The sequence below is a fragment of the Condylura cristata genome, unplaced genomic scaffold (assembly GCF_000260355.1).
Source record: "Condylura cristata isolate star-nosed mole 26May11 unplaced genomic scaffold, ConCri1.0 scaffold00055, whole genome shotgun sequence".
NCBI classification, from domain to species: domain Eukaryota; kingdom Metazoa; phylum Chordata; class Mammalia; order Eulipotyphla; family Talpidae; genus Condylura; species Condylura cristata.
The window spans coordinates 1,226,040-1,237,228 of NW_004567156.1; the positions used below are offsets into that span (position 1 = coordinate 1,226,040).

Below are 11,189 nucleotides of genomic sequence, written 5' to 3' on the forward strand. Positions count from 1 at the left end.
GGGGATTAAAATGCCTGGCTTCTATTCAGACTGCACCATCACTGGCAGTTTACCCGAGGGTCAGGTTTTGTAATTTATTGAGCAAGTTATGTAATCTCAGTTTCCTTATCTGTAAGGTGGGTAGGTGGGGGTGGAGTGGGGGAGCCAGTTACAAACCAAAGCCTGAATGAACAGCTGTGGTAGGGTAAAAGTCCTTTCTCACTACAGCCACCTGCTGGGAAGTCTCTAGTTGCTAACTTCTCCAGATTTTCTGGAAGATGCCAGAGACCTCTCCCCAGGAATGCTTTCTTCTCACTCCCAGAGATCCTGCCTGCCCTATACCTTACTTTTTCCTTTCTTCCCCAACCACCCAATCTGAGGATGTCAGAAGAGGCTCCCTCAAGCTCATTTAATTCATGAAGTCATTATTTCTAGCACTGTCTCCAAAAAATCAGAGAAGTTTGGAATCTTGATGTTGGGGGTGGGGAGTGTGAAGGGTGTCACTCACAGAAACAGAGGAAGAGGGTGTCCACACACATGCCAAAAACATTGAAGAAGCCACTGGCAATGACATAGGCCCCCAAGATGCAGGTCTGGAAGACATGAGGGCTGTTAGGATTCCTTTGGGGGAGCTGGGAGGGTGAGGTGAGATGGAGTCACTCACCATGATGGGCAGCCAGTAGTAGTTGAGTCTGGGGTTCTCAAAGTCCTTGCCCAATCCCGGGATGCGACCGGAGAAAAAAAAGGACAGGACCCCTGTGGCAGAGGTCTGAAGGTCAGTGTTGTTCCTGGGGTGACTTTTTTAAATGTCCAGCACCCCTGTCCTTTCCCTAGAACCCCAGACCTGGTCCTTACCGACACCTCCAACCACCAGTAGCTTCCCGAAAAACAGCAGCAGGTCTGTGACTTTGTCCAGGACAGCCACCCTACGTAGGGATTTAGGGTAGGTGGGGGTGAGAGGCCAGGCAAGGCTGGAGACTGAATTGACTATAATAATTTGCCAAGACAAGTGCAAGATATGCTGTGTTCACATTTCAGCAGAACAATAACTCAAGTTTGAGGTTCTTCTGAGCACAGTATGGTCATGAAGCCAGACTTGGGTGCAAGATCTGTGGTGGGGGTCCCAAAATGTGGGAGTGGCCTGACCTGACAATGTTCCTCATGAGCAGCTTGAAGGCATCTTTGGCTGAGGCACAGAAATTCTTCCCATAGATGGCAATCTGGGTGAGGTGGAACATTCAGAGTTAGCTGTGTAAGCTGCTCAGGATGGAGGGGGCCAGTGTCTAGGGGCCCAGAGCAAGTGAGCACACTGTGGGGCTCACCATGATGTATGCGTTGCGGTTCAGGAACTTCACAAACTTTTCCAGACACCAGAGGCAGCACTTGAAGCAGCATAGGATGCACCGGGCTAGTGCATTCTGGGCTCCTGGGGGGGTGGGGGTGTGTGTCAGGGGGTCAGACCCCTGACAATCTCTCCTCAAGAATGCAGCTTGGCCTTCCCCAGCCCCGGACCTTGACTTACCTTTTAATCGGTGGTCAATGTACTCCAAGATGACCCGGGCTATCTGCACGAGGCTCAGGATGAGGGATCCGAAGGCCAGCGAGCCGATGTGATAACTGAAGGTGTTTGGTGGTCAGACGCAGCCCTGGGACCTGACTCCTAGGCTCACCATTCCCAGCCTGCCTGCTGCTTACCGTAGTGTGCGAGTGAAGGCAGAGCACAGGGGGAAAGTGGGTATGTCCTTGGGCTTGTGGAGGGCCCAGTAGAAGGAGGCAAAGGCCCCTGCCAGGACACATTGACCCAGGGCCAGTACCCAGTTGATGGTCCAAAATAGTCCCAGGAACCCATAGATTTGCAGGTTGAAGAGAGAACGTTGAACCAGGCCTGTGGACGTGTAGCTCTGGAAGACGCACATCGCTCCTGGGCAGGAGTTATTCACTGGGACCTGGAGGATTTTGAAAGAGTAGACTCATTCCCAACCAGGTCTTCTCTCCCAGAGAAGAGAAAGGAGGTGCAGCCTCCTCTCTCAGGAGTCGCCTCTAGCTTCACTGGTACAGCTTGCCTACTGTGTTAGTGTGATTAGCTTCTTTCAGCCTCCTGATGGGCAAGAACTCCCCAAGCCTCAGTGGTGCAAGGGCCAGGTGTTGGCCTAGCTAGCTCTCCCTTACACTCAACCAGCAATCCCCTCCCAGAGCAGCCTCGGCGACTTCAACTAAAACAGTTTCTAGCAAAATCGAAGAGTGAGTATAAGATAATAAGGATTTACTGTTGACTTTATTGGGTATGATAGTGGGGTAATGGTTGTGCTTTCAAAAATCCTTAAGTACTAAGAGTCATCCTGTTGTATTACCGGTGGAATGACACCATGTCCAGAATTTGCCTTAAAAAACCCCAGAGAGAGAAAGAAAAAAAATCTCCAGGGAGGTAGGGAGGGCAGGCGAAGCCAGCACTGTGGAAAGCTGCAGGTTGTGGAAGGCACAGCAATTCTCTTTTGTGTGTGTTTGAAATTTTTCCAGATAAAAACTTTCCAGCAAATGTGACAAAAATATCGACAATTGCTGAAACTGAGTATATGTTTGAAATTTTATGTATTTTGTGTGTAATTGTGCCTCTGTGTCTTCTCCACTCCTGGGGAGGGTTGAAAGCAAGAACCAAGGTACCTAGGACTTTTGATACATGTACCTGGCACACAGTGGACCCCCCAGATTTTCAAGGGAGCCTATTTCCTTTACTCAATGGGGGCATAGGCCATTGTTCCAGCTCAGAGGAGCGACAACTTTGAGAATAGTCAATGTCTAGCAATCTAGTGTCAAGGGGAGAGTTTGGGGAAGCAGCTTCTCTCCCAGGAGCCCCCAGAGTGTCCCACCTGCCTAGAGAGGGAAATAAAATAAAAAACAAGTCCCCCCAAAACATAGTTAAACAAAACCACTCTACAGCTATCAGCTCTTATCAGATGTCAGCCAGTGTCCAAATCATTTACATGCCCATGTCCTGTAACCGCAGTGGCCCTGAGGGATGGGTATTATGATTAGTCCCATCTTACAGATCAGTGGACACAGGCTCCCAGGGTCAAGAGGTTGAATGGCCCTCCTGGCAGGGGAATGTCCAGGGAAGGATTGCACCCCCCCCCCCAAAGGTGCACCTCCTTCCAGCCTCCCTTCTTTCCCTACTGTGGCTGTCAGCAGGGAACTAGACCTGGAGCCTCAGAATGACTAATGAGATGACAAATGGCCCTCCCCTTCCTGGCTCAGCTGGGGCTTGTGGTGTGACCTTGAGTGAATCCCTTACCCCCACTGGGTCTGTCTCTGTACAAAGAGAGGTTTGGGCCAGTTGGCCCCTAAGATCCCCTAAGCCTCCTCCATCCCCATCCCCACCCCCCTTACCAGAGGGTTGCAAGTTTCATTCAATATCAGGTTCTCACAGCCAGACAAGCTGGAGTTGGGCACCCGTAGGACATACTGGGGTTGCCCTGATGTGGCCAGGTACCCACATGGGAGTCAAGGAAAGTTCTGTGACATGGGGTCTCCCTAGCTTCCCCCCCATCCCTGGATCCCTCCCAGGCACTCATGCAGGTTGGTCATGGATAAAACCATCTCTTCTCCTTCAGCTCTGACCAGGGCTGTGTCTCTGCACAGAGAAAAGGGACCCTGCCTGGAGGAGCTGTGTGGCAAGCCCTGCCTGGCCCTGTCACCCCCAGGACTCCAGGATGACCCAGTGGTGTGGGCAAAGGATACAGCGAAGTCATGGCCCAATAAGCGATGCAAATGAACAGGAGGACAAAGGTGACCAGTGGGTAGAACACAGTAGACATCATCTGTCCTATTGCCCTGTGGGGAGACGAGAGCATGGCCCTGGAAGACCCCCAGGGGCTGGCCCTGGCATGGGGCCCACGCTGCCCTTGCCAGGGCCTGCTCCTCCTCCCTTGGCTGGCCACACATAGGTGCTCACTGAATGAATTGAGGCCTACAAATCAGATTCAAGAGACCCTGAAAGGAAACTAGAGTCGTGGAATTCACCAGGGGCAACTTCGGGGAGATGTGAAAAGAACACTCGTAGGGTGGCCACTTGCCCCACTGGGCAGGCAAGACTTGTTTGGGAGCAAACTCCTGCTTCTCCTCCCACCTGGATTCCTGCCATCCACCAACCACCACCGCCACCCTAAGTACCACCACTCCCAGAGCCCGCACAGAGGGAAGTGGCCCCGGCTCATGTGATCCCCATGGCAGTCCTACAAGGCAGGAGCTCTTATAACCCCCACTTTACAGACTGGTGAACGGGGACTCAGGAAGGCTAAGTCACACAGCAATATTACTGTGGTTTAGTCTGCCTCTTCTCTTCCGCACCCTGGCCCCAGCCTGGCCCGCCCTGTGCCCCCTCCTTCCCAGACAGGCCTGACTTGCTAGCCTCCTCCAGGAGGGCGATGGCGATGAGGATCCGCAGGCGCAGGAAGATGAGCATGAGCAGCAGGATGCCTTCCAGCACAGCCAGCAGGATCACTGGGGCAGACGGGGAAACGGAGTCAGGGCCGGCAGGGCTGAAGGCAGCTCTGGGGCGACAGGCAGCTAGCGGGGAGGTAGGCCGGGCACTCACTGGCCGCCAGCCAGGTCTCCTGAACGCTCAAGTAGGAGCTGAGGTCGAAGGTGAAGCCCAGCTGGGAAATGGAGGACCCCTTGTCTCGCAGCTGTTGATACTCCTTCCAGCAGTGGAAGATGCCGTAGGCCAGCACGCCCAGCACCCCCAGGATGAGGACCACCACCAGGGGCTTGGCCACCAGGCGCAGAAGCAGGATGAACAGCATGCTCAGGAACAGAGCCACGCCAAGGGCGCTGGGGTAGAGAGAAGTGGTGAGGCTCGCCCAGTCCCCCTCAAACGTTTAAAAACAGTTCAACTCTCCCTTTTCAGAGGCCCCCAGATGCCACTGCCTAAACCTCAGTATCTCCAGGTTAGAACTTCTTTTTCTTGTAAATTCTTCAGGGTGGGGTGGAGTGGGGTGGGATCTCCCTCCCTGGTGGCTTAATGGGTTAGAGTGCAGCACTGCAAGCTAGTCACAGCCACTTCAATGCAAGTTCGATCCCTGGCCCAGGAGGTGACCACATGGCCAGGAGACCTCTCCTGTCTCGCCCGCTGCTCCCCTCAGCAGTGTACTTCGTTGATCTGCCTGTTCTGCTCCCCACTCTGTCTCTGGTGAATCCTCTCACTGCCCCTATACCTCTGGCCTGTACCCCGGTTCTGTATGCATAAAAAAAAAAATTTATTAAAAAAAAGATTCTTCAGGGCTTGGGCTCTGTTCCAAGCTCTGGCTCGGTCCTCCCCTGTCCAAGTCTTTGTTTCAGACATTGAGCTGGGATGGAGAATCGGAAGGCGAGAAGGGCACAGACAAGAGGGAGGGGACTCTGGTGACTCACATAAGAATCCAGTGCCAGGAGTGGGCAAAATCTTCGAAGATCTTAACACTGATGTCACGGGCATTGAGGCTGTCGAAAACCCCACTGTTGGAGAGAGGTGGAGTCAGTGGGGCCGTGGGTGGGGAGGCGTGTGAGCGGACATGGGCTCTGGGGGATACGCACCTGATTCCCTGAGTGATGTTGGTGTTGGTGAGCCCCGGGAGGTCAGGAACAGTACTGTTGACCCATGGAAGGCAACGGCCCAAAACTGGATGGAGAGAACGGGGTTGTCTTGAAGATCTGTGGTCCCCGACACAGTCCATGGGGTCCGCAGAGACGGAAGGGGTGATGAGCCCTAGTAGGGCTGCTCTTGATTCCATAGCCAAATTGGGGGATGGGAGGCATAGGGAGGGGAGCTCCTGCCCGGTGGAGCTTCTCCTCCCTGCTGCTGTCTGGGCTCAGACCCTCGTGCTCTCTGCTTCCACCTGGCGACATTTCCACCCACCCATCCACCTGTCCCCGTGCCAGGGAGGCCATGGCCCAGCAGACCTCAAGCTTCCAGGGCTCTAGGTTGCTCAGACACCTCTGGATCCTCATGGCCAGGCTTCAAGACCCCACAGTGCAAGCCCTGCCGACTTCCCCTCACCTCTGTCCCTTGCTGCACCTGAGTACTCATCTTCCTCCAGAAATCCCAGACACTACTGCTGTTCAATTCCATCTGCACCTCACTCTCCAGGAAGCCTTCTCACCCCAACCCATCTCCAGCGGCACCGGTTTTGTGCCTACACGGTCATTTACCTCCACTCTCACCACAACCTTGCGTGGGTCTTGCGTTCGTAGTCTAAAGATGAGGAAACAAGGCCAGCGAGGTTGCTAGCTGGCCGAAGCCCACACAGCTGGAAAGCAGTGGGATTTAAGCCCAAATCTACCCTGATTTTGGGGCAGTCATTTGCAAGACTTCCTATTCTACTTGTACAAAGAACTGGAAGTCTTTTTGCATGACATAATTTCAATTTTTTTTCTGTTAAAAATGACATTTATGGTAAGATGGAAGAGGACACAGAAAAAATTAAAAATTGGTGTGACCCCATCACCCAGTTATATTCACATCTAACGTTTGGGGAAACATTCTCTTAATCCTTCCAGTCTGTTCCCTGTGCATGGGAGTATGTATATGTGTGGTGTCTGTGCATGTTTTCATGAGATCATTGTGTGGACCCCATGTTCCATCTGGAACTTAGCTCAAACTTAGCACATCTTCCCTGTGACTCTCCCCAGTGCTCAGCATAATAAACACTGATGATCTTCCGGTAGCAGAAAGAAAACCGAAGCTGTGCGGCTATTATCTCTGGGCCTGGTTTCCTCATGAGAGCAATAAAAATACTGGACTAGGTGATGCCTGAGAAAAGAATGCAGCTTCTCACCTGGGCTAGAAGGGAGCAGGAAACTGGGGCAGAATTCTTGGGTCAGGCTTCTCAGCACTTTCTGGAAGGTGGAGAGGGGACAGACAGACAGTGGGGTAAAGGAACGAGCCCCCTCGCCATCACCCCAATTACCTCCCCAACCCTCTTGCACTCCCCGCCTTGGCGACAGTGATGATGTTGGGGGTGGTGCTTACCATGTCCTGGGGTACCCCAGGCAGACAGAAATTCCTGTTTTCATTGTAGAAGACCTCCTCGACTGTCAGGGTGTATTGCCTGGGTTCCACAGTCCATGTGGTGTTTGGACAGGACGACACGCACACCTAGTGGCAAAGAGTGTAGGGGTGGGGGATAATGGTGGCTAGACCCCACGGAGATTGGGGCCAAAGCAGCCTGCCAGCTCTGACCTGGGGTGTGGAGCACTGTAGGCCTTTCTCAGCTACTGCGATGATGTTGGCATCCAGGACGCAGCTGAAGATGTTGAAGTACAGGAGATAAGGCTTGTCACTGCGCAGGGGAGGAAGCCAGCGTCAGGGCCAGACCAAGGAGGGGGCGGGGAATGACTGCCAGCGCCATAGTGACGGAGATACACCACCAGCTCCTCACCACCCGCTCCTGGCCCACAGGATGCTCAGTCTAGTTGGGTAGGCACGAGAGATGCCCAAAAGTTTTCCTAGATTAATTTAACATCACGATTGCTTACAAGTGTTTGAGCTTCAACTCTGCAGCCAAATAATCACCCAGCTTCACGACCTTAAGCAAATCATTTAACGCTCACTGCCTCAGTCCCAGCATGTAAAACAGTATCTACCTCGTGGGGTTTAAATGAATTTGTGTATGTCCGGAACATAGTAAACACCGTAAGCAATTTGAGGTTTTATTATTTATTGAACATTTCCTGCACACCAAAACAGTATCATTTCAGGGATCATCCTTGCATTTCAGATGAGGGCTTCACAGCTCAAAGAGGCTGAAAAACTTGCCTAAAGCCACATACCAGAACCAACCCAATCTCAAAGTCCATGCAGCACTGAACCATGACTACAGCAGAGAAGCAAAATTTGCCAGCCCCAAAGCTGTCTCTTGGGTATAAGGATTATTTCGAAGAGACTTTAAAAGCTGGGTGGAGGTTGCCCTTTAATAAGAAACATTTGCATGTGTAAAGAAAAGACTCCCTTTGTAAGTCAGGTCCTACCGGAAGACCTCCTTTCTCTCCTCTTATAATGCACGAGGCAGCAGCTTAAATCTGCATAACAGTCTTACCCATTCACTATGCTTTCCCCTTGACCTCCCATAATGGTCAGCCCTGGCCCCCACCCCCTCATATCCTTTGTTTTTAATAGAAGTTATTTAAGGAGGTAACAAGCCATTTCGGTGAGTTACTTATTTCTTGCTGAATCTCCCCTGTGAATACCAGAGGTATACACATTATTTGTTTTTTTCTCTTGTCAATCTGTTGACATGTGATTTTATCTCTTTGCCAGTCTAGAAGATCCAAGAGAGGGAAAGAGGAAGGGAGACTCTCCTCTCTCCCCCACACAACACTGCCTCCCTATTTCTGGGGAGACTCAGAAGCCAGCTGCCCAGTACTGGTGATTTCTCCACATGGTCTTGAGTGGGGGAGATTCCAGAACGCTGGGAGGGGGTGTGGAAGAGCTTAGGTCACTCTGGAGCCTGAGTGCCCATCACCTGCCTTATGTTTCTCCTGCCCCCTCTTCCTGCCTGGGTACTCACCTGTTTGCTCCTATCCCGCAGTAGGCCCCCGTAGAGTTCCTGGGGTACAGGACTTGTCGGGGATCTCCATAGACCCAGGCTGGAGACACAATGGCACAGACAAATCACCAGAAAGGAATCACATGGGAGGGAGCAGCTGTACGTATGGCCCCTCCTCCACCTCAGCCCCAACTTTGCAAAGCTGAAAACTCACCCAAAATGCCCACCACGATGTAACCCACAATGAAGAGCAGGAAGAGGACGCAGCAGATGACATCTGTGCAGCTCCTGGAGAAAATGGGGTATGTAAGGTGGGGAGGGGAGGGGGTCTACAAGAGCTACAGTTGGAGAACTGGGGGTTGCTGAAGATGGGCATCGGTAGGCTGTGTTCCGTTTTTTAGAAAACCCTTTTCTGGGTGGGCCCACTTTCGTCTGAAGCATAACACAGAGAAGCTGGGTGGACTCTCCTGAGGGTGCAGACACACAGCCAGCGACCAGGTCCAGAAGCATCATAAACCTCAGGAGGCCTGTGCCCACACGTGGCACAGGGGCAGTTTTCCTTTTTACAACTTTCTAATCATTTTCCAGCAAGCACAAAGCAAAAGTAAGACCCCTTTCCCTCCAGCACCTCCCAACTGCCACTGGCAGAGCTGGGGCCCAGGACTCACCTGTCCTTGATAGGGCCTCGAAAGGAGGGGTTATATTCCGCTGGTTTTCCTAAGGGGTGTGGGGCGGAGTGTAGACAGTGAGGTATTGAGGGGGTTTCTCCTCATTTCCTGTCCTTCCCAAAGCTTCCTGCCCTGGGATCCCCCTGGCCCTTAGGAGTTTGGGGGAAGGGAGTTGGATAGGGGCCGGGCTAGCTGGAGGGGAAATGGAAGTAAGGAAAGGTAGGAGCTAGGCCTAGTTAGCAGCCAGTGGGTTTCTTGCTGTGAACCTATCCAGGTGGCCTTGGAGGGAGGGAAAGGAGACCTTTAGGGTTAATTCCATTTCCAGCTCAAGGCTGCCAGTTAATGTCAATCACCTCCTGCCCCACCCTAGTCATTTCTTCTGGGTGTGGACTCTGCCACTAGCGCTCTAGTGCCTCCATGTCCCCATCCCAATCCCTGTTCCCTCTCTCTATCCTGCCCAGGGTGGGCACAGATGAGCCCCCGCAGGGAGGTGACAGCCCTTCCCCACACCTGCCCCAGCTCTACCTCCACCCTGTCACCTGAAGCAGTGGGGAAAGAAGTTGAGCTAAAAGCACCAACTCTGGGAGAGAGAGCTGGGGAGTGAGGGAGCCCAGTAGACCCCCACCCAGAAGGGACCTCTATCAACCTCTGTGCAAGCGCTCAGGGTGACATCTGAGCCAGGCCGTTGCGTCCTGTTCCTGGTCCTCCCTAAGTACACACGGGAGGAGGTGGAGCCAGGCTGCCAGGGTCGTGGGCACCCAAGAGGGAGCAGGGTAGAGAGCTGGGCAAGAGTGTGGGAAGGGGTGGGGTCCACTCTCTGCAGGTGCCCTGGACTCTGTCCCTCTTGGACATGAGGTCAATCATTGACCCAAAACCGTTCCAGGAAGTCTACTAAGGAATCTCACTCTTCCTTCCCTTGGCCCTCTGCCTCGGTTCCACCCCACCCCCAAATAAGGGTTTCTTCCTCTCCGGATTCCCAAACCCCAGGGACCTTTGTGGGCAGGTCCCTGTCAGGACTGCTCACAGGGATCCCAAAGGCTGGTCCTAGCTCACGTTTCCCTCAGGCCTGGCCTCTGCCACTTTGATCCTCAGGCCTCTGGGACGGGCTCCAGCTTTGATCCCTCATAGAGATTCTGGGGACAGGTCCCTTCCTCACTCCCCTCAGGTCTGACTTACCCTTCACAGGAAGGCCTTGCCCCCACTCAAGAACCAGAGGCAGTTTCCACTGCTAAGACTCAGACGCAAGCCCCAGCCCTGTCTCCACAGCCCAGGTCCCACAGGGCCCCCGTGGGACCCACCTGCCTGCTGCTCCTCACAGCGACCCTGAGAGTCAGACCCCCCAATGCCCTTCCCCCTCAGAGACCCAGAGTTCAACCAGACTCTTCTCAGACCCTAGCTGATCCTCAGAGTAGGGGGCCAGGCCCTTATGTCACTCTTCAAGGGCTCCTTAACACATGACACTCCCAGTCCCATTCCCCTGTCGGGACCCCTGGCCATCCTGGCTTTGTTTCTGGGTCCGACGGGGACTCCCTGCAGCCCTATCTCCTCAGAGACCCATTACAGTCCCCAAAGTCTCCCCAGCAACAGCCCACAGCCACTGAACTGCATCCTCCTCCCCAGACTCTTGATGCCGCCTCCTTCCATCAGCTGGCTTCCCGCCCGCACCCCCTACGCACACAAGGGGGACCCAGGACACCCCCAGTTCCTCTCCCTGGGGTTAAACTGTAGCCACGCAGATCAGGCAATAGACCTTCCCACCTCCCGCTGCCGCCCGGCCGCAGCCTCACCGTAGGGCTCGTCCTTGTCCAGCTTTTCCTTCCCCCCCATGGCTCAGTCTCCAGAGTGATTGGAGCCCGGGAAACCTGGCGACTCACCTGCTGCCAGCCCCGCCCTCCCACACACGTCACAGCCCCACCTCCACCTGTGGTCCCAGACTCCAGTTCCTCCTTCACAGCAGCAACCCCACAACTCTGAGCCTGAGGGAAGGAAGGCCCAGCTGGGCCAGGTGCTCAGGGCTGCTCGC

General features: G+C 53.7%; 1 protein-coding gene across 1 annotated transcript in view; it reads right to left on the bottom strand.

Annotated features, from left to right (window-relative positions):
• Positions 1-10,993, bottom strand: part of SLC44A4 (solute carrier family 44, member 4) — an 11,318-nt gene extending 325 nt beyond the window's left edge. The window contains exons 1-20 of the mRNA XM_004695143.2: positions 10,954-10,993; positions 9,167-9,215; positions 8,713-8,786; positions 8,520-8,598; positions 7,193-7,292; positions 6,983-7,108; positions 6,789-6,849; positions 5,548-5,632; positions 5,386-5,469; positions 4,571-4,806; positions 4,377-4,476; positions 3,715-3,807; positions 3,364-3,466; positions 1,675-1,925; positions 1,502-1,596; positions 1,302-1,405; positions 1,126-1,199; positions 835-905; positions 644-735; positions 488-572 (exon numbers count right to left, since the gene is read on the bottom strand). Coding sequence (XP_004695200.1) covers positions 488-572; positions 644-735; positions 835-905; positions 1,126-1,199; positions 1,302-1,405; positions 1,502-1,596; positions 1,675-1,925; positions 3,364-3,466; positions 3,715-3,807; positions 4,377-4,476; positions 4,571-4,806; positions 5,386-5,469; positions 5,548-5,632; positions 6,789-6,849; positions 6,983-7,108; positions 7,193-7,292; positions 8,520-8,598; positions 8,713-8,786; positions 9,167-9,215; positions 10,954-10,993 — 2,002 coding nt within the window. The remainder of the gene's footprint in view (positions 1-487; positions 573-643; positions 736-834; positions 906-1,125; positions 1,200-1,301; positions 1,406-1,501; positions 1,597-1,674; positions 1,926-3,363; positions 3,467-3,714; positions 3,808-4,376; positions 4,477-4,570; positions 4,807-5,385; positions 5,470-5,547; positions 5,633-6,788; positions 6,850-6,982; positions 7,109-7,192; positions 7,293-8,519; positions 8,599-8,712; positions 8,787-9,166; positions 9,216-10,953) is intronic.
• Between the last annotated feature and the right edge of the window lie 196 nt (positions 10,994-11,189).